The sequence below is a fragment of the Henckelia pumila genome, unplaced genomic scaffold, assembly GCF_033568475.1.
Source record: "Henckelia pumila isolate YLH828 unplaced genomic scaffold, ASM3356847v2 CTG_525:::fragment_3, whole genome shotgun sequence".
Classification (NCBI taxonomy): Eukaryota; Viridiplantae; Streptophyta; class Magnoliopsida; order Lamiales; family Gesneriaceae; genus Henckelia; species Henckelia pumila.
The window spans coordinates 4,115,843-4,139,153 of record NW_027331857.1 but is presented as its reverse complement, the minus strand read 5'-3'; the positions used below and the strand labels follow the sequence as shown (position 1 = coordinate 4,139,153).

At 35.9% G+C, this 23,311-nt stretch overlaps 2 protein-coding genes across 3 annotated transcripts; one reads left to right on the top strand and one right to left on the bottom strand.

The window, feature by feature from the left end:
• Positions 1-4,644: 4,644 nt before the first annotated feature.
• LOC140872990 (xyloglucan endotransglucosylase protein 7-like) lies at positions 4,645-8,034 on the top strand. Its single transcript, XM_073275935.1, has 5 exons — positions 4,645-4,803; positions 4,955-5,007; positions 6,938-7,166; positions 7,281-7,474; positions 7,543-8,034. Exons 1-5 carry the CDS (start codon positions 4,711-4,713, stop codon positions 7,913-7,915), a joined length of 942 nt encoding a protein of 313 aa, XP_073132036.1. The 5' UTR covers positions 4,645-4,710; the 3' UTR covers positions 7,916-8,034.
• Positions 8,035-8,278: 244 nt separating this feature from the next.
• On the bottom strand, positions 8,279-10,653 carry LOC140872999 (probable cinnamyl alcohol dehydrogenase 1). Of its 2 annotated transcripts, XM_073275957.1 has the most exons (6): positions 10,345-10,649; positions 9,845-9,958; positions 9,508-9,738; positions 9,132-9,417; positions 8,850-9,000; positions 8,279-8,741 (listed from the first exon to the last, which is right to left on the bottom strand). In XM_073275957.1, the coding sequence occupies exons 1-6, from the start codon at positions 10,428-10,430 to the stop codon at positions 8,545-8,547; spliced, it is 1,065 nt and encodes a 354-aa protein (XP_073132058.1). In that variant the 5' UTR covers positions 10,431-10,649; the 3' UTR covers positions 8,279-8,544. The 2 variants fall into 2 exon arrangements, with proteins under 2 accessions (XP_073132058.1, XP_073132057.1); XM_073275956.1 differs by having other exon boundaries at positions 9,132-9,738; positions 10,345-10,653.
• Between the last annotated feature and the right edge of the window lie 12,658 nt (positions 10,654-23,311).

Genomic DNA, 23,311 nt, shown 5'->3' with positions numbered 1-23,311 from the left:
GATATCCAAAGAAAATATATGTTGTTGTACTTTTTTTTCTTCGTTTAGATTTTTTTCATGGGATTTTACTGTCAAGGTTTTAACGAGGCAACACTTGAGTCTCGATGAAGTTCTCAAACATAAATCTTGTCAAATGGAGATTTTGAAGAATCAGTTGCTTGTGCAAATAATCATCTAAGGGGAGTGTTATAAATATATTATTATTTATAGATGATTATCTTATTAAAGATATGTGATCAAGATAAATATGTAAAGATAATATTTGTAAAGATTTGTATCTTGTAATATTTCTCTATAAATAGAGGTGATTGAGTTCAATAAAATTTGCACCTGAGTATTGATTTTTATGAATTCTCTGTACTCATCTCTCTATTTCTATTATGATTTATAACATATTATTATTATTATTATTATTATTATTATTAGGGTCCTATATTTCGTGACTAAATCCCACTTAGAAGTGATATACTAAATAAAATATTCGCAGAGGGGTTACGCAAGAACTTCGATCGACGAATAGCAATACAAGAAATATATATATATATATATATATATATATATATATATATATATATTCTTTTAAGTGCCCACCTATCATGCCCATCAATGATGTGTCATTATTCTATTGGATGTGATAAAGATGTGATAAATTGTAGGTCCAATAGAATAGTGCCACACCATTGGTGGGCATGGTAGGTGGGCACTTTAAAAAAACTATATATATATATATATATATATATATATATATAGAGGGTTTTGCTATCCTGCTCACCCACCGTGACCACCTAATGTGCCCACCATGAGGTGTCACTCAACTATTGGACGCACAATTCATCACATCCAATAGCTGAGTGTCATCTCATGGTGGGCACATTAGGTGGACACGGTGAGTGGGCAGGATAGCAAAATTATATATATATATATATATAATTAATGAAGAGGGGACGGGAGTAGACCAAAGGTCACCTCAAATTTCAATCAATATAATATGTAGCGCAACATTATTAGATAAAATTATTGCATCCATCCACAATTATATAATTTCCTTCACCATAATAAACGGAGATTAATATCGTATTATATTGTCCAGTTTGGATCATGTACGAGGACCAATGATAAACGTGGATAGTTACTCTTGATTCAGTGTCCAACAATTTAATGTAGGATTAATATTATTTGTCCTACAATGAGATGGATTTAATGATAGCACTGTTGGATCTCGAATTTTTATCGTGCCCAAGATGCAGCGGAAGTTTAAAAAATTTATTTTGACGTTCAAAATATTTTGGACACTCGTATGGTTTAAATAAAGTTCATAGGGTGTTAAGAGATTTATACCTATCAATCTTAAAAGATTGACGATGGCTCCAACTATTTCAAAATGGAAAATAGCTCTTGTTGTGTTTCCCTACGAACAATCAACTGGAGTTTCACCTTTTCTTCAATATTCAAATCAGGTCCATGACCGGATTCCCTGTTCCTCTTCTAATTCGCACTTAAAAAAAGAAGAAATTTAACGAGGAGAAAATCAAAGAAAATGACTCGCCGAAATGAGAGCTTCGAACAAGAAGAAACAATTTCTTCGCTCTTCCTTTTCTCGAGAGCTTATTCCCTTGTATGTTTTCACACAGATTAATAAAAATTTATAAAAATACTTTTTTTAAAAGTAATTTCATTTTTTACCCTTATTTAAGAAGATTTTAATATGTAAAAAAATAGTATTTGTATTTAATGTATTAATTAAATAGAGATAAATTGATAAAATAATAAGAAATATAACCTAAATTAATGATATATATATGGAATATAAGACAGTACTGTTACATATATAAGTTTTGAGATGATTTATTTATTTTTGAAAGAACCAAAAAATATATCTGCAATGGGCTGACATTAAATTATATTCCAACCCATGTGAGGGGTACAACAGCCAATAAATGCACATTTAATAAATTTAAGATCTATGAAGGCGTACTGATCAGTGATAAATATTAAAAAAAAAAAAAATTGACCCCAAGGGGACCTCATTTCACATATGTCAGAGGCCTATTGGCTCATGCGTTGGGTAAATCGAAGGATGTGCACGAGCGGCAGGGACCTGAAGGAAGGAGCACATGGCCCAATCCCCAGAGCATATCCCCACAATATTTCAGCAGGGAATATGCTCCACACGAGGATCAAACCCGCAACGCTGGGGAATTTCTTCCCACGTCATCTTAGGCCTTACCAACTCACCTATGCCCCTATGGACGATCAGTGATAAATATTAATCACACATTAGGTTGTGTTTATAAATGATGTACAACGTATATCATATAAGTTTTGCATAAATAAGCGAAAAATTTCATGTCACTTTTAGTATTGTGTCCAAGGATATATATAATATATATGTTCACATGCACTTTTAGCACCGTTCTGTTCACCATATTACTAATATATGTATAACTCATCATATCTCATCTCACGTTCTTCTCATCATATTATTTATCTATATATTAACTATTTATTTTACATCAATCAAATCATTAATTATTTATCTCATATCAATCAAATTATTGAATTCAAATTACTATATTACCCTTTATAAATAATATAATATTTATTTTATTTATTGTTAAAAGGATAAAATAGTCATTTAACATTTTTATATAAAATTTAATCAATCAAATCAAATAAACCATAATCTATCAATCAAATCCAATACTATTTTAACTATCATTTCTTATTTATTTTTATTACATTATATTACGTATCTATATATTACTTATACCATACCTTCAAATCAAACGGTGTCTTAGGTTATTGTTCTAAAGATAACATCTCATTAACCTATTTTAATATGGAAAACGGACAATCCGTTAATAATTAATGTTGTATTACTTACAGTTGATGGTGATTATTCCGACTCTAATATACAACTTCAAGCAAGTGACGATTCTTGAACATGTGGATATTAGAGTGACACACAATTCTGAAATGTACTTATATTTTCCTGGCCTCCAGATATTGATCTTGGAGAAGTCCATTAATTCGAAGTGCTCAAATATGATTGCTAGTGAGAATAGAGGACCAACAAGTAGAGCATGCCTAGAGGAGAATGAGGACCCAAATGGCATTATGTTTAATGATTCAAGGATGGAATTCTTCTTCCTTATATATATGTGTTGTCGGCAAATGATTCACGCACGCATGTCTGTTTACTAATTGCGTAAATCATAAGAATTATTATGAATGGTAAATATAAATGATTTACAAACAAACAAACATTTGAAACTATAAAGAATTAAATCAAGGGGATCCAAAGCAATCATGTCACCACATTATTTCATCATCACCAGAAATTGAATTAAGAAAGGCCATTTTATATTTTTAGTGAAATTTACTACTCATAGCAAGTTTATTCAAGAATACATAATCGGAAATAATTATATTTTTAGAAAATGATTTTGAATAATTGAATTTCAATGACAATAATTTAGTGTGGGGGGATACAAGTAGTTAATATGTCCACGGGAACGACACGATGTAGGGTTATTGTGATGGTGACATTAACTAGCTTGGGGCCAATGAACCGACAATACAATTAGCAAAAGTGCCCGTAGTACTAATTAAACCAAAATTTGCTGCACTAATTGCAAACTATTAACTATTAAAGATCAGATATGCCAAAGTTCTGTACTTTGAAATTTCATACTTTTACACTTCATTTTATGTGTGTTGAAAACCCTGGGAAATATGAAATTAAATATATGCTGTATATTCTAATTTTCTCCCAAAAATTTGGACTAATATATTTTCCATCAAATGTTACGTTTATTATATTTTACTTAATATAATTCTTATAATTAAATGTGTTGAAAAGCCAGTTAGAGAAAAACCAATTTACAGCGGTCTCTTATTGTTGAGATCACTTGAGAGGATTAAAGTTCTATTGTGTTAAAAAAAAAAGAAAAAAGAAAGAAAAGTGTCCGATATATTAGTAATTGTGTCCATCTCACAAGGATTAATCATGTCCTGATCACTGTAACCAATTGCATGTTTCTCTTAATTATAATATACATTTTTTAAGATAAATTGTCTTAATTAATTTTAATACCCCACATATATAAGTGTTCGAAATGTACCCAAATCATGCATGGATGTGCCGCCATATATAATTCATGTCTCTGAATCAGCAATGTATATGAGATGGAAGGCCAGTCAAGCTAATTCTCATATTTTAGCTCGACAAATATTGAAGTGGATTCTATTTTTACTATTTATACCATTATTAGTATGAAAACCTGATAAGTATATCTTGTATTTTGGTGGTTCTACTTCTACACATAAATCTTTCGTGCCACTTCACCGACACTTTAATTTTCACAGAGGTGAAAACAATGGAAAAAAATGCAACTTTAACTTGCAGAAATAATTAATCCAAGTGAGGTAAATTCCAAAAGATACAATATATATAGAAAGCCCACAAAAATCCAGGATGAGCCCATTGGCTGTGTCGGGATATAAAGGAGTGGCTGTCATTTGCTATCCAACGCATTGATAGAGACAATTATTACACTACATACACACATACATATATATACATGTATATAAATTTTGAGCACTATTATTTGATTTTATTTATAATAAAAGATAAATTAGGACTAGTCCTTGAAATTACACCAACACTTGCCTTCTTCTCTTCGGTTGTCTCTGAAAAAAGCAACCATTATGCCACCAAGAAATTTTCCCTACCCCTCCAATTCCAAGAAATCACTCCCATATTTGGCTTTCATCATCTTTTTTGCCATCTTTATCTTCAAGGTTTAGTCTCTATATACATTCTTAATTCTAGTTTATATATCGATCAATGCATTAATTGTACATGTAAATTACACTCTCTAAATTTTTTTTCAAGTTTAGGATCAATATTTTGTTTAAGTTCTCTTCTTGATCATTTCACTATATTTTTCAGGTGGACATTGTTATTTTACAGTATGCGATCCGCAGTAGAGTACGGAGCACAAGGTACGTACGTACTTTAAATTCTTGTAGATACATTAATTTCGGTAGCCAAATGAACAAAACCATTGATATATATATTATATATATGCTCACTGAAGAAGGTGAAGAATCTACGAATTTTCAGCTCTTAGATACAAAATCCATAGTCTTCGATCTTGATTAAGTTAAAGTTATGGTTTTAATTCGTCTTCTCGTAGTCATCTTTTGGCGGTATTTATTTGAAATTAAAGTATCCATCGATTAATTTTTTATATAAAATAAGTTACTTAATTTGAAGTCTACTTAATTTTATCCGAGTCTATGCTTGATGTTGAAGGTTTGAGCATTATCAATGTAATATATTAAACAATATTATTAATGACCCAATTAAACATAATGCTGTCTTAAATCGTTATCAACAACCTTTAATACTATATATGATCTTTAATTATTTTAATCCGTTAGTAGCTATCCTATCATGAAACGAGGTTGTGTTGGCATTCAAGTACCCTTTTTGTTAAATTTAATTGGGTAATTAAAATATATACTCCCTTTTTGTCAAAGGCATGAAAAAGTTAATTACTTTTTAATGTACGATACGTGAAGGTGAAAAGTGAAAACGAAGGAAAGAAAAGTCATAATTAATACCTATGAACTCAAAAAAAAAAAAATAATAATGTTAAAAAATTATATCACATCAAAATTCTCCATTTAATAATTTTAATATAACGATGAAAAATGAGGAGTCGGTGTGGTAATGAATGGGCATTCATTTTTGGAAGATGGTGGAGACAGAATAATGGCGTAGGGGATCCATTACTAGCCTGCAACTACTTGGATAGAAATTAAAGAGATTTAATTTCATGGGGGCCATATACAATAGAATAGATAGAATGGCATGTGCTGAATCCCACTCCCTCATTTCACTTTGCTTATCTTTTTATGTGTGTATATGATCATGGGCCACATATATGTGATTGTTAGGTAGCGTTTAGATGGGCTAATTGCATTCACATCCCCTGTGAAAAGTCTAAAAGATATAAAATCTCATGTGTAAAATTAATAGCATGTTAGACCCTATGTTTTAAAAAAATTAGCATAAAAACCCCTATGAGAGGGTATAAATGTGCCCGAGTTTGTATAACATAGGGGTGAAATGTGCTACATTTTAAAAAACTGAGGGATGCATTAGCCTATTAATATTTTTTAGAGGATTTTATGTCTTTTAGACTTTTCACAGGGGGTGTGAATGCAATTAGCCCGCGTTTAGATCAAAAGATTTTAGATTTGTGGATTTCAAAATATTTTTTTATTATTATTTAGAGAATGATGATTATAGACTTTAAATCTATTTTTCAAGTTTATTATTATTTCATGTTAATTAGGATGATTTTCGAGTTCACCCAATAAGAGTAATGTCATCTGAAATCTATTTTATTTAATTTGTATAAATAATAATGAGTAAATAAAAATAAGGTATTAATTTAAAATTTGATCATTTATTTCATTGTTAACCATAAAACTATAATCGAAATGCACTCATTTGAAAGCATCGTCCAAATACAATCTTAGGATACCCAATGGTTAACAACTTGAGAGGGATGATATATGAATGATCTAAGAGCTGGGGAGATTTTCAAATAATTGGGGAAAAAATATAAATTTCTTAGGAAAATTCATATCCCAAACTCAACAACTTTCATTAAACTATTTATAAAGGAATTTGACATTCTTTTTCTTTTCTTTTCTTTTTTTAATTGGCGTGGTTTTTTTAAATTGGCGTGGTTAAATATCGCAAATAAACAGAGCATTTAGAATTTAGAGTTTAAACTTGATCTCAATTCCAACAATTACTTCATATATCAATTGGGGATTCACATGGGAAGTGATTTGAAAGGCCTAGTCGATTTCTCTAATGAAAGTATTGAATACGATTGAGATGAAATTGTGACAGTGCCACTCAGAGTATAGTAATGGGAAATGGTACCTTTCATCGACACTTCGTTGCGACATGGGGTATTAATCACGTTCACATACTCGAAGATGGTGAGCTTCTCACGCTGTCTCTCGATAACGTTTCCGGGTCCGGCTTCGAATCCAAGAAAGAGTTCTTGTTCGGGAAAATCGACATGAAAATCAAGCTCGTCCCCGGAAATGCCGCTGGCACCGTGTCCACTTATTATGTAAGATTCGATATATATATATTCATGCTAACACGAGGATATAGTAATATTTTTTCGTCACAATTATAGTTTGTATTCAAAATTTCACCAAATATATTTGATGAACTGCTGCAGCTGATATCAGAAGGTGAGCAGCCAGACAAGATAGATATTGAATTCATGGGGAACACAACGGGAAATCCATACACACTTCACACCAACATATTCGTTCATGGAAAGGGCGAAAGAGAGCAACAATTCTTCCTATGGTTTGATCCAACCTTAGATTTCCACACATATTCCATTCTGTGGAATCCCAAATGCATCATGTAAGTATGCAAATAAAATATTTATATGCATGTTTTCATATACATATATTAATTGTTTTGGTACGTAGTTTGTATGTGGATGGGGTACCGATACGGGAATTCAAGAACTTGGAGACATTGGGAGTTCCTTTCCCCACTCGGCCGATGAGATTGTATTCGAGTCTGTGGAACGCGGAGGAGTGGGCTACCGACTGGAATTTAGCCCCATTCCTTACTTCCTACGCCAATTTTTCTGCGGATGCATGCATCTGGTCTCACCAAACCAGAAGATCTTCGTGTAATCCCCACGATTTCGCGTCGAAAACATGGCTAAACATGGAGTTGGATGGTAGAAGCCGAGCAAGAATGGAGAGGACGCGGAAGGGTTACATGATATATGATTTTTGCAGGGATAAATGGAGATTCCTTAATGGCACTGGCCCTGAATGCCAAATTTATTAGTTCTTTTTTTTAAAAAAAAATTATATCTTATTATATATACTTTGTTAGATATCATATTAATATTAATAACATACACCAAGTGTGCGGAAAGTAAGTTTGATTCTCTTTTTTTATATATAATGTATTTGTTGCGTGCGAGGAGCTAGAGAAATATTAGTTTCCTTTTTACAAACGAATATTTTATATTTACTAGTATTTTTTACGGAGAATTAAAAAAAGTCTTTAGCCAAAATTCATGAAATCCATGGAGCCAAAAGATTTTTTAATAAGAGCAAAAAAATATGACTTCTGAGCTTCCAGTACTTTTCTTCGACAAAATAATGTGAAAACAAGTACGCGAAAAAAAAAGTAAAAATAATTAAGTTAAAAAATAATAATAAGGCCCATTAAGCAAATCAAAACGTATTTTTATTACATTTCAGCTATGGCAGAATGAATACTTGAAACTCCACAACAAGCAACTCAAACCAAGTATAAATATTCCATTCATAATTCATAAGACAAAAGGTTCACTTCTGCAAAGGAGTGCTCTGATACCCATAACATTTATTTTATTTTTGATCATATCGAACACATGTTTATTCCTCTATGTGAAACACCAAGCACCTACAGACAAACCTTCCTCCATTTTACTTGAGCGAATTAGCAACGTCGATCACAAAACGATACTTCACGTCTTTCTTAATCAGCCTCTCCAAGGCCTCGTTCACGTATTGAATCGGTATCAATTCAATGTCGGGGTAAATTTTGTTTGTAGCACAGAAATTCAACATTTCTTGTGTCTGCTTGGTTCCACCTGTTATACTTCCTGTAACGCTCCTCGCAGCTGCAATATATCATTTGTTATAAATCAATCAAAGACTCGGATATATAAGTGTGTGCTCATATTAATGATCTCCTGAATAGTCATATATATTTATGCATGAATTTGTACCTGGAGCGAGGTGCATAGGACTAAATTTCACTTCACTTGGAAATCCCACCAACACAAGTACACCAGTCGTCTTCAACAATTGCAGTAATGAATCGAAGGGGATATCCCCAGATGCTGTGTTTATGATGAAGTCCAATGACTTGGTCAAAGCCTGCACCAATCTCCATCATCAGAATTTCAAAACCCAACTTCCCTTTCTACAAACATCTCCATTTCAATTTTTTATGGCTTATAATAATTAGTTTAATAGATCTCTTCAAAGGGTACTGTAGTGAGACTTACCGCCATTGCCTCTTGATCAGAAGAAATAACAAAATGATCGGCTCCAAGAACATTCAAAGACTCTTCTTTCTTGGAAATACTCGTGCTGAATACCGTTACTTTTAATCCAAATGCCTTGCCAAACTTCACGGCCAGGTGGCCAAGTCCACCTAGCCCTATAATCCCCAAAGATTTGCCTGGTTGATTCATGTTATGCTTCATCATGGGGTTGTAAACTGTTATTCCAGCACAGAGCAATGGTGCTGCTAATTCTAGCGGGTAATTTTCAGGTATATTGTAGCAATACCTAGAAAAAGAATAAAAACAAACCAAGTTAAGACTTAGTTTCCCTGCTAGCATGTCTACATTCTTTAATGAAAGACAAGTTAACAACCACCTTTCGTGAACCACAATATAGCTAGAAAATCCCCCTTTGGTTATGGTACCATCAGAATCCACCGCATCAAAAGTGTGGACTGACCCCTTTGAGCAATAGTTTTCTAAGTGATCATCACAATACTCGCACTCTCTGCAAGAATCAACAATTGTTCCAACTCCAACACGGTCGCCTACTTTAAAGCGTTGAACATTGGTACCAACCACACGTACAATACCGGAGATTTCGTGCCTATCAAATTAAACAGAGTTCTTGCAAATGGCTCAGAATTGTTTATTCTGTAGTTTAGAAGTAGAGTATTGGCTAATTTGATAGACTTTAAAATGAATATACATACCCAGGAACTAAAGGATACTTTGAAGTTCCAAGTATGTTTCTGGGCCAGACAACATCAGCATAGCATATTCCACAGTACATAATGCTTATCGAAACATCATCACTTCCAACAGGCCTGATTGATTAAAATGCCAAACCATCAAACATGAATCAAGTTCGAACATTTTCGAACCGAGAACGGGTCCAAATTAATTTAGTATATTTATCTGTATTCGTATTAATAATTAAACCAGCTCTGCCCAACAAATTGGAGCTTGACTTCGGCCGCATATGGTTGCATATAAAATCAAGAAATATGAAAAGAAAACGATGGCTAAATTTTAGAACTAGTGGAGTGGCTAATTCTTTTCTGGTCACCACAAAATCTGAAAAGAAAAAGCGATGGAACAAATCGATGGCTAAGAACAACAGTCGCCACCCAAATTGCAATAAAACAGCAAATTAAATACAGAACATGTTAATTTAGCAGCCATGCCCAAATCAAGATCGGAAAGGAGTTACCTGCGGTTGAATTCGTAAGGAGATAGGAATCCGGAGGGATCTCTGGCGGCCCATCCAAGGCATTCACCATTTGCAGTGGCGGCCATGTGTTGATTCCGCCGATCACTTTATGAATTCGAGTTTACGCTTACACCTGTATTTATATACACCTCATGAGTTCAAAGTGGACAAAAAATTCCAAACTGGCTGCTATAATAATTCACATCCGTTGAAAATACTGAAAATCAATACTGAAAATCAAACTAATATGTCAGAGTCGAAAATTTTCAATAAAAAAGAGCTGAAGTTTTTGGTTAGAAAAAATTTTGAAATTTAAAAAAGAAATGCCGTAATTTGGGGTTCATCACCACCACTACTGCTACGGTGGTACCTGCTCCGTAGCTTGTTAGTGCGTCAGCAGTGACGCAGAACTCATATTTAGGAACATAAACAGTCAACTACAATTTGTGACTTGGACTCAATGTTTTTATAATCGAATCTGTCTATCTTAAAAAAAACAATTTAACCGGTTCGATCGTTTTAACCGGATGGTCGAACCGAAAACTCGTTTATATAATATAATATAATTAATAATAAATTTTAAATTTTAAAAATCTAAAAGATGTATATAAATAAACAAAAATATATTTATCATAGTTTAAAAAATAACTATATAAATATATTCAAAATATTAATTATAGTTATATATACTATATTTTTAAAAAATAAATAACTATATAAATATATTCAAAATATTAATTATAGTTATATATACTATATTTTTAAAAATAAATAAATTAATTAAAAATATGTAATAATAGAAAAATAATATTTTTAAGATTTTAAAATTAAAAAAAAAACAATTTTAAAAAAAATAAAAAAAATTCGAAAACCGGTTCAACTGGTTTTCTTGCCAGTTCTTGGGACCGATTCTTGGTTGGTTATGGCCGGTTCGGCCGGTTTTGACCAGTTCTGAGCGGTTGAATCGTTAAAACGGTTTTTAGGGGTATTCCGGACAGGACCAGTGACCGGTTCCCGGTCGAACCGGCCGGTCCGGTTCGGTTTTTAAAACACTGCTTGCAGGTATTGATTTAAATGATAAGATAAATAATATATGAGTAATATAATGTAATTAAAAATCAATAAAAAATTATAATTAATATAATATTTGGTTTGATTGATAGATTATAATTTGTTTGATTAAATTGATTAATTATTTTTTAAAAAATGATGAATTATCATTTTTTCATTTTAACAATTAATAGAAATGTGAATAATATTATTTACAAAAAGTAATATAATAATTTAAATTCAATGATTTGATTTAATTTATGTAAAATAAATAATTAATTATTTGATTGATTGATTAAAGATAAATAATTAATAAATAGATAAATAATATGACAAAAATGACGTGAGATTGGATAAAATAAGTTGTGCATATATTAATAATATGTAAACCAAACGATACCAAGAATATTGTTAAACACCATATTGAGAAAGATGTTATTAGAATGATAATTAATTTCTTATGCAAAAAGTTTATACGACAATATATAATAATTCGATCAATTAAAAATATTATTTTATTATCAAAAATATTATTGTTTTAAAGAGAAAAAAATATTATTTTTTATTATAAATATGATTTTGAATATTTCTTGGATATAAATCAATTATATCGTATAAATTCTTTCAAAAAATTTAGAGTATCGTATAAATACTTTTAAAAGTAAATCATATCACAATTTTCCAAAAGCACTTCAATTAAATCACGAGAATTTTATTTTTTTTAAAACAAAAAATCATATCTATTTTTTTTTTCTTTTTTTTTTTTTTTAATTTGTGAAGAAGATTATTTAAGCGGGGTGTGAAACAAAAGAGCTCATCTCAAATTTAAAATATTGATATCAAATGAGTTACAAGACATGACAATCATTTCTAAATTTGATCAAGAGAAGATGTAGTAGGAGGTGTGAGTTCTTTTAGCTCCATCTAATATTAATGTTCTAAATTGTCCTAGGTGGTAGGCGGGCGGCGACTCACCGCCTAGTGCCTAGCCGGGGTCTAGGATATTTTTTTTAAAAACCTAAATAATAAATAACTTGAATTATTCATCAGTTTTACTATATAATATAATTTTTATGTCTTATGTTTTTTAGTTTTTGTACGAAAATCTTATAAAATTTTAATAATAATAATAACACCAACAATATAAACATTAATAGATATCAAATCTTCATATTTAATAGAGATTCTATTTTTTGCTTGACTTTATTTATGCATTTTATCTTTCTTTCTGTATTTGTTTCTCGCTTCGCGTCTCTCTTTTTGTTTTTGATATTTATTTTCTATTAATAAAAATAGTAACCGCCTAGGCAGATTTCTATCAGCCTAAGCGACTTTGGCACCGCTTAAGCGGAAGATTAGGCGGACAACGCCTAGAGACATAACCTAGCAAAGAAAACGAGACGATATACAACAGTCTAACGTCTAGGCATCCAGCCTAACGCCTAGGCAATGATGCCTAGACGAATCTAAACGGCGCCAATTAGAACACTATCTAATATAGTTTTGGAGGAGATCTTTGGTGAATCGAACTCGTATAATGGAGATTCCTTAATGGCACTGGCCCTGAATGCCAAATTTATTAATTCTTTTTTTTTTAAAAAAAATTTATATCTTATTATGTATACTTTGTTAGATATCATATTAATATTAATAACATACACCAAGTGTGCGGAAAGTAAGTTTGATTCTCTTTTTTTATATATAATGTATTTGTTGCGTGTGAGGAGCTAGAGAAATATTAGTTTCCTTTTTACAAACGAATATTTTATATTTACTAGTATTTTTACGGAGAATTAAAAAAAGTCTTTAGCCAAAATTCATGAAATCCATGGAGCCAAAAGATTTTTTAATAAGAGCAAAAAAATATGACTTCTGAGCTTCCAGTACTTTTCTTCGACAAAATAATGTGAAAACAAGTACGCGAAAAAAAAAAGAAAAAATAATTTAAGTTAAAAAAATAATAATAAGGCCCATTAAGCAAATCAAAACGTATTTTTATTACATTTCAGCTATGGCAGAATGAATACTTGAAACTCCACAACAAGCAACTCAAACCAAGTATAAATGTTCCATTCATTATTCATAAAGATAAAAGGTTCTGCAAAGGAGTGCTCTAATACCCATAACATTAATTTTACTATTGATCATATCGAACACATGATTATTCGTTGCGACATGGGGTATTAATCACGTTCACATACTCGAAGATGGTGAGCTTCTCACGCTGTCTCTCGATAACGTTTCCAGGTCCGGCTTCGAATCCAAGAAAGAGTTCTTGTTCGGGAAAATCGACATGAAAATCAAGCCCATCCCCGGAAAGCTTATTATTTTCATGGTTCTAATGGGTTCGTCTGATAACTCATGATGTTGCATTGATCATACTCATACATATGTCCCCCTTTGTTTTATATTTATTTTTTCCTATTGCAGTGAAAACGTTGTCACAGAAGATATTTCTGCTGATATTAAAGTATTGGCTCTGGAAAAACGGCATGAGCTGGTTGAGGTGGGGTCTCAGAGGTTGATGATAAGCTTGCTGAACAATTTCTTAGTGATGAGCCTATCACAACTACTGATCTTGAGGTAATGCGATGTTGAGCCTGTCAGCTTTCCGATGAAGGACATATGATTTACGTTAAGTTTGTAGCCCTTTTTAGCTTTGAGTGACTTCTTCAAGTATCTTACAACTTATCAGTGTGTATCTCTAAGTTCTAGTACATGCTGATCAGTACGGAGTTTAGAATCGTTATACCAGAACTTTTTGTTAAAAAAAAAATAAAATTGAAAGTTCGGTTTGCTGTTTGAAATTCTTATTTGTTGGATGAATTGAAGCCTAACCATATCCATATTTTTAGCGGGTTCGATTGCACAGTGTTAGTTGTTTTGTTAAAACTATTTCATTTTTCGTTTGATGTGTATGTTATTAAGGACTTTGTATAGGGAACAAGATCCTCTACAGTGTCCAAATCACAGCACCTCATGCCGTGGCCCTGAAAACGATACCGTTTTGATAAATATTAGGCTTTTTTGTCCATTTATCCCTCGTTCTCTTTTGTTTTAATATTATTTTTTTTGCGTTTTTTAAATGCTTCTCATTTTGTGTTTCATTATTTTTTTTTTAATAAGAACCTTCAATATACAAGATTCGAATTTTTTTTTATTGTTCACCTATCTAATTTTATTCTACGTTTTTACTAAATTAACTAATTACAACAAAGTCAATAGAAATACTAGTTATATACTATTTTTAAATAATAAATTAATTCATGCAAAGTATATTACTATTAAAAATTAGAAAACCACACAGAAAAATTAAGGCTATGTTGTGACAATACTTATAAAATGTTTTTTCATAAAAAATTAATTAATTTTATAAAATATTGTAAACTTGTTTTAAGAATGAGTATGTGTTTAGAACTATTCTATAAAAATGTTTACAATTAAAAAGTAATATGTTTTTTTCAATTCTAAAATTTTTTTTAAAATGTTAATTTTACAAAAATTATGTCCAAACGTATAATTTAATTTTTTTATATATAAAACACTAAAAATGTTTTTTAAATAATTCAATTATATATCTTAACTTAAAAAATTTAATCTAAACAAAAAAATAATTAAAAGATAAATATTTTTAAATACGATCATTATTAAAACTAAAAAAATGTTTCAATCATCCATTTGATTGTGGCCTAATCACAACACTTACCAAAACGATACTGAAATAAAAATGTCAAAACTAAAAATCCAGAATGAAGGAAACACAATCGAATCGAAAACAACTCAACTGTAAATCGTCAAATTCAATTCCAACCATATGTCCATTAGTCCATATGTAATCATTTACGGTAAAAAACAAAGACCAAAGTTTCACCGTATAGTAAGTACTATTCACCGTATCAGTAAAAAACAAAAAAAAACCAAAGTTTCACCGTATAGTACTATTCACTGTATCAGTAAAAAACAAAAAAAACCAGAGTTTCACTGTATCATTTCTTCTGCAGCAACCGTCACTCAGTCCAGGTCAATATTCAATATGATATCGTCGTTGGCATTGGCCGCCGCGTTGACATTGGCCGGCGGCGGCACATGAGCGTCGACATTGTTTACTTGTGCTTCAATATCAATCTGCAGTACTCCCACGGTGGGGGGTGGGTTTCCATTGAATTCAGTAGTCTGCATCGCCGCTGCAAATGTCTGCCGACGCGTGTCTGACATAGCACGAACATTGGCCAGTGGCGGCACAGGATTGGCCGGCGACGTCACAGAAGCGTCGACATTGTTTACTTGTGCTTCAATATCAATCTGCAGTACTCCCAAGGCGGGGGGTGGGTTTCCATTGAATTCAGTAGTCTGCGTCGCCGCTGCAATTGTCTGCCGACGCGTGTCTGACACAGCACGAACATTGGCCGGTGGCGGCACTGGATTGGCCGGCGGCGTCACAGGAGCGTCGACATTGTTTACTTGTGCTTCAATATTGATATCACATACCCGGGATGACGATACCCCGGGTGGATTGGACCCGGAAAGATGGTATTAACCTCTCGGGACAGCGGAGCAGGTCCTAGCCCGACTATCTTTAGGGAGTGTGATGATATCACATACCCGGGATGACGATACCCCGGGTGGATTGGACCTGGAAAGATGGTATTAGCCTCTCGGGACAGCGGAGCAGGTCCTAGCCCGACTATCTTTAGGAAGTGTGATGATATCACATACCCGGGATGACGATACCCCGGATAGATTGGACCCGGAAATACGGTGTAACTACGAAATGTTAAAGAACCCGGACTGGGGGGCAGTAACCTGGGATCTGCAAGAAAGGCTTAACCTGGTAGGTCTTAGCATCCGGACCGATACAGGAGATCGAAAGGGGCCTGGGAGCTAGAACCTCCCGGAGTAAGCCTTCGGAAATTAGGAAAGGAAAGGAACACCAGTGGGGCCCCGGCCTTTCTATTTTTAGGACCAGGAAACGGCCACGTTTATTTGAAGTATGTCAGGGTCAAATCACAAATCCAATCATTACTAAGCACGAGCCAAAGAAATGGGCTCTGTCCGGAAATTATGGGGGTCTAAATCACACGTGATAACCATCTTATCACCCTAAAAGTTGTCAGTAAGGCCATACCCAGTAATCATTGAGGTCCCGGGTGGGCGAGTATAAAAGCCCATCCTGGGGGCAAAGGAAGGGGCAACTCTAAAAAAAACGGACAAGATATTCGTATATTTTGTATCTTCACTTACCTTTTCCGCTCGGGAATTTACCCATCCCCGGGTAGTCATTTATATGATAATCACATCATTGGCGCCGTCTGTGGGAAACTTGAGTCTAAGGCATAGATATGACCATCATCGATGATCCTGAAAGCTCTCGTCGAGCAGTGGCCGCAATCTAGGAGCAAGTGGACGCTATGGTAGACGCAGCTCTACAAAGAATCATGGCGATACAACAAGGAGAAAAGGAGGGCCAAAGGAAGGATAAAGAAAAAGAAGTATAAGGGGAAGGATAGCCAGAACCGAGGCCCAAGAAGGAGAAGAGTAAAGGCATACACGTAGAGGATGAGGGAAATTCACATGCGGGATCGGCAAATGTCACCATGGCAGGGGAGCTGGAAATGTTGAAGCAAAAAATACAAAAACTAGAGAATACTGACCCGCGGGAATCCGCGCGGATCAAAAGTTTGGGCTGTCTCTTCTCTCCGGAAATCATTGGGGAGCCATTGCCAGTCTATTTCAAATTCGCCAAAATCAAAGAGTATGATGGCAGCGCTGATCCCGAGGAGCATGTAACCCGGTTTGAGAATGTGGCAATGTTGCATTGTTATGGGGATCAAATCAAGTGCAAGGTATTTCTAACTACCTTGGTGGACTCCGCCCAGAGGTGGTTCGAAAATCTGGAGGAAGGAAGCATCAAGACTATCAAAGAATTCCGGGAGGTCTTTTTACAACACTTCAGCAGCAGCAAGCGATACAAGAAAACCACCCTCAGCCTCTTCGAGATAAAGCAGCTGAACGAGGAGTCTCTAAGAGCTTATATTAAAAAGTTCAATAGAGTGGCCTTGGAAGTACCTGCATGTGCACCTGAAACCAAAATCACTGCTTTCACGCAAGGGCTCAGAGAAGGAGAATTCTTCCGGTCTCTGGTCAAGAGGGCCCCCCGATACTTCGAGGACCTCTTGGCCCGAGCCGAGAAATATATCAATATGGAGGAGGCCCAGCGACAAAAGAGTGAGAAGGACAGGAGTGAAGAGCAAAAGGAGAGAGGAAACCAAGGTAGTCAAGGAAGAATAAGGCAGGATCAACCGAGGAGGCTTGCTGCTTTTGCCCCTCACAGGGTAGCCCGGGATCGGGAAATACACTTGTGTGAGGAGAATGTCCAGCCATTGCCTCCGAAAAGGTCGGGAAAGCAGCGCAGAAGCGGAGCGAGCATCGCTCGAGCTACCGCTTGGCTCCTCGTCTCTGGGCGAGCCTTTGGCGTTCGCTCCAGAGGTAGACGAGGTACCTGTAGACATTGAAATAAAACTTACAGAATTAAAGCGAATAAGGGATGCAGGGAAGCGGACAATGAAACTGAAAGCACAGTCACTGAAAGCCAAAGGGTAATGAGTTTGAGAAGAAAGACGTTGAGAAGAAGAAGGAAGGGTCGCGAAGGATTAAAAACTAAAAGGGGACCAAAATAATCTGAGCCGTGTATTTTGAAATAAACGGCAGAGATACGCAAAGCGTGCTCAAGAAGCTGAAGCAACGTCTGACAAATTCTCTGACAGGCGCACTACGAAGCGTCTAGGGCTGACGTAAGGGTAGCGACTCCCGGGTAGATACCCCGGGAGATAGGACCACATACCCGGGATGACGATACCCCGGGTGGATTGGACCCGGAAAGATGGTATTAGCCTCTCGACAGTGGAGCAGGTCCTAGCCCGACTATCTTTAGGAAGTGTGATGATATCACATACCCGGGATGACGATACCACGGGTGGATTGGACCCGGAAAGATGGTATTAGCCTCTCGGGACAGCGGAGCAGGTCTTAGCCTGACTATCTTTAGGGAGTGTGATGATATCACATACCCGGGATGACGATACCCCGGGTGGATTGGACCCGAAAAGTTGGTATTAGCCTCTCGGGACAGCGGAGCAGGTCCTAGCCCGACTATCTTTAGGAAGTGTGATGATATCACATACCCGGGATGACGATACCCCGGATGGATTGGACCCGGAAAGACGGTGTAAGTACGACATGTTAAAGAACCCGGGACTGGGGGGCAGTAACCTGGGATCTGCAAGAAAGGCTTAACCTGGTAGGTCTTAGCATCCGGACCGATACAGAAGATCGAAAGGGGCCTGGGAGCTAGAACCTCTCGGAGTAAGCCTTTGGAAATTAGGAAAGAAAAGGAACACCAGTGGGGCCCCGGCCTTTCTATTTTTAGGGCCAGGAAACGGCCACGTTTATTTGAAGTATGTCAGGGTCAAATCACAAATCCAATCATTACTAAACACGAGCCAAAGGAATGGGCTCTGTCCGGAAATTATGGGGGTCTAAATCACACGTGATAACCATCTTATCACCCTAAAAGTTGTCAGTAAGGCCATACCCAGTAATCATTGAGGTCCCGGGTGGGCGAGTATAAAAGCCCATCCTGGGGGCAAAGGAAGGGGCAACTCTAAAAAAAAACGGACAAGATATTCGTATATTTTGTATCTTCACTTACCTTTTCTGCTCGGGAATTTACCCATCCCCGGGTAGTCATTTTTGTGATAATCACATCAAATATCAATCTGCAGTACTCCCACGGCGGGGGGTGGGTTTCCATTGAATTCAGTAGTCTGCGTCGCCGCTGCCATTGTCTGCCGACGCGTGTCTGACACAGCACGAACATTGGCCGGTGGCGGCACAAGATTGGCCGGCGGCGTCACAGGAGCGTCGACATTGTTTACTTGTGCTTCAAGATCAGTCTGCATTCCCACGGCGGGGCGTGGGTTGCCATTGAATTCAGTAGTCTGCGTCGCCGCCGGCATTGTCCGTTGACGGCTGTCTGACACACCACGAATTGCAAGATAGAGGGCGAGGATGTTGTTAATCAATTGAATGAGGCTGTTAAAAAATTTGAGGGTTTCAGAACACATTGCAGCGATGAGGAGGAGGGGTCGCGGAATCTTGGTGGGTTTGAAGCTTTCTTGAGAGCTTTTGGTTGATCTTGGCAAAACGGAGGAAAAATGAATGGGGGGATAAGTCTTTAAAACTAATTGGTTCCTCCGGAAATTAACCCAACTGATTTGTGAATATTGATTCAGCCATTCGAATATTGTGTAACACCCGGTATTTTAAATACGTAAATTCGCATGCATAATTAGGGAATTTAATTATTTAAATTTTTGATTTATGGGTTAAATAATTATGTGAATTATTTGTGCATGATTTAATTTATTTTTAAGCATTTAACCCATAATTAGTGATTTTTAGGATTTTTAGTATTTTAATTATTTTATCGCGTAGACGGGACCGTGGACGGACGAGATGACAATTTTCTATCCAATTTATTTCATGAGCCTTTTAAGAGCCCAAAAATATTATTTTAAGTTTTATTACCTCAAAAATTTTAGTATTTAATTTTATATAATTTTAGGAGTCCATTTTTATCCAAATTTAGCCATTTTAATGACTTTTAATTATTTTTAAAATTCCCTTAAATTGTAATTTTGGGATTTTTATATTTTTAATTTAAGTTATCAGATTTTAACTTTTATTTGGAGTTTTAAAATTTTATATTTTATATTTAAAACTTTTAATTATTCTTAATTACCTAAAACCTATTTTTATTAATTAAAAATCAAAACCTAATCTACCCAAACCCACCCCTCACCCGATCACTCACACACACAGCCGCCACCCTACTGTTCATCCTCCTCCTCAACCGAGCAGCCCCAAGGAAGAACACCATAGCCACGTTTTTGAAGGTCCAAAGCTTGTCGTCGTCGCCCCGTCGTCCCGGAATCGTCTCACGCGCCTGTTTCTCTTCAAACTTCGGTGCTAGGCATGTTTTTCTTCTGAATTTTCGTACCTCTCAGTTATTATGGTGTGTGTATGATGTATGCATCTAAATCTTTAAAGATTTTTCAGAACACATCGGCTTTCATGGAGTCGAGCATTGTAGTGTGGTTTGAATGATTCATGTTCACGTTTTGATGCCATGGGTGCGTTCTAGCTGCTGGCCAGGGTCCTTAGGGTGTCCTAGGTGTGTCTGGACTCGAATGGCTCGAATGGCTCGAGCCAAACGAGCCCAGGGAACCAACTGCTGCAGATCGGCCAAGAGGAGTTGCAGAATAGGGTTCTGTGGGAAGGGGATCGGGTTCGGTCCTGTGGGGTGCATGGGCCGGGGTCAGAGGCTAGGTTCGAACCGCCCAGACGTGGGCTACGTCTGGGCGGCGGGGCTCCGGCCAGGGGTGGCCGAAGCAGGGCGGCAGCAGCCCTAGAAGGGCTGCTGCTCGCGGCGGGCCGAGAGGAACGAGGGAGGGGCAGATTGGGTTCGGGCTAGGGTTTTCAGTTGGGTCCGGGTCGGGTTTGGTGGTCCATGTCAAGTCAGCGGGTCATGAGTTAAGTTAGTTGGGTCCGGGTTTGGGTTAAGTTAGTTGAACTCGGGTATTTTTATTTTTAAGTTTTTAGTTTAATTAAGGGTTTAATGGGCCTAATTAAATCTAAAAATTTAATTGGGCTCCATTTAATTATTTTGGGTTGAACTTAATTATTTGGGCTTAATTAATTTAATTAAGTGAGCCCACTAATTTTTATGGGCTTTAGGGCCCATGAAAGTTATTGGGTCAGTCTTTGGGCTTTTGGGCCCATTGGGCCAGAATTGGTTGTTAATGGGCTTGAATTATTTAATTGGGCTTAGAATAATTTTATTGGGCTTAAGTATGTTAATGGGTCAGTCTCAGTGTTAATGGACCAGATTTAAGTAATTGGGCTTGAGTGTTAGGGCCAGCAGTCCAGTACAATCCATGAGAAATTGCATGTGTCCTGATTATATATTTAATTATTTTTATGCATTGAAGTTATTTTAATATGTATATGTTAGTATGAAATTAAATTAAATATATATGAAAGACACACATTTTATTTAAGTACATGCATTCATGAAATAATTTTATGTACGATTAAATTTTTAAGGTTGAGCAATAAGAAAATATTTTATGTTGGAAGTTGAAGTAGTGTGACAATTTGAGATTTGAGGGGGATTCGTCCCTATATGTGAACTATTGAAGGGCAGTTTACTGCCAATTTAAGAGGTGATTCGTCACCGCCACGTACGTTGGTTTCCACGCTGATCAGTATTTAATGTATGATTTAAGGTTACACTACGGATACAACCATGCGATGTTAGAAAATAATTTGCTCAACAATATTTATGTATTATGTTATTTAAGTTAATTTAAGTTATGATATGTTATGATATTTTTAAGCATGCTCATTCATGTATATGTTATGTATTAGTAGTAAATTGATTTAAATTATTTTAAACCCTTGTTACGTTAGCATGTTGGGCCTCTAGGCTCACTACACTGGTATGGTGCAGCTGAGTACGTAGAGGAGGATGTAGCTCCTACCGGCGGCGAGGACATATGAGCGGACATGCAGTGACCCCGTGACCGTGATAGATGTCTGAGTCACATTGCATGTTTTGAATATTTCAGCACGTTAAATATTTTTATTATTTTTCAGGGATTGTGGGTTGGAATATTTTATTTAAATATTTTCAGTGCATGCAAACTTTAATCATTTTATTTATGCAGTATTTTAATTCAATATTTGACTCAGATATTTATTTTATTAAAGAATGCATTTTTATTTAAGTTATTTATTTATTTATTTTAAATCTTTTTATTCTGTGCGTATATGTATGGTCATATATGTACATATTTTATTTAGTAAGTATAAAAAAAAAAATTCCGCATATTTATTTAATAATTAGAGAGTTAGGGTCGTTTCAGTTGGTATCAGAGCACGGTCCTTGGAGGGGTCATTACTGCTATGCGAGCTCAGAAATCCACGCTACCGGTCTGTAAGTTTTAAGTGTTTATAGCATGTTTTATTTTAAGAATTTAAGTTAGCATTAATTTTAAACCCCTTAGTTATGCATGGCGATTTACGTAAAGAAATATGTGGTGGTGCAGAATGCCTCCCAGACCGATGAACAGACGTGGGGGATCTCCACCTACACCTCCACCTCCACCTCCACCTCCACCTCCGCAGAACCCTCTAGCAGCATTGAAGCAGGCCAATGCGAATATGATGGTGGGTATTACTGCTCTGTTAGAGCAACAGGCTACACGTCCTAGGTTGTCCCATGAGGAGAACGTTGCTGAGAGGTTCCAGAAGAAGGGACCCAAGGAGTTTTCTGGTACCACCGATCCTTTGGTGGTTGAGGGGTGGATTCGCTCTCTGGAGTCCATCTTTGCTTATATGGGGATCACAGACGCCGACAGGGTGAACTGTGCGACATATATGCTGAGGGGAGACGCAACTCTTTGGTGGGAGGGTGCTGCCAGGGGAGTTCACCTTCCTACACTATCTTGGGCAGAGTTCAGGCGTATCTTCTATGCCAAGTATTTCACTGAGGATGTGCGCAGTCGCATGATCCGGGAGTTTATGAGTCTCCGTCAGGGGGACAAGTCAGTGGTTGAGTATGTGAGACAGTTCGAGAGGGGCTGTCGCTTTGTGCCTCTGATTTCAGACAGTCCACCGGAGAAGTTGAGGCAGTTTGTGGAGGGATTGAAGGCGGATATCAAGCATGATGTTCGCATGGCAGACGTCCTTACTTATGAGTCTGCAGTCAGTAGAGCCTTGCGTTCCGAGGAGGGTCGGAGAGAGATCCAGAGGGAGCAGCGGGGTAAGAGACAGTTTTAGGCTGGGTATCAGCGAC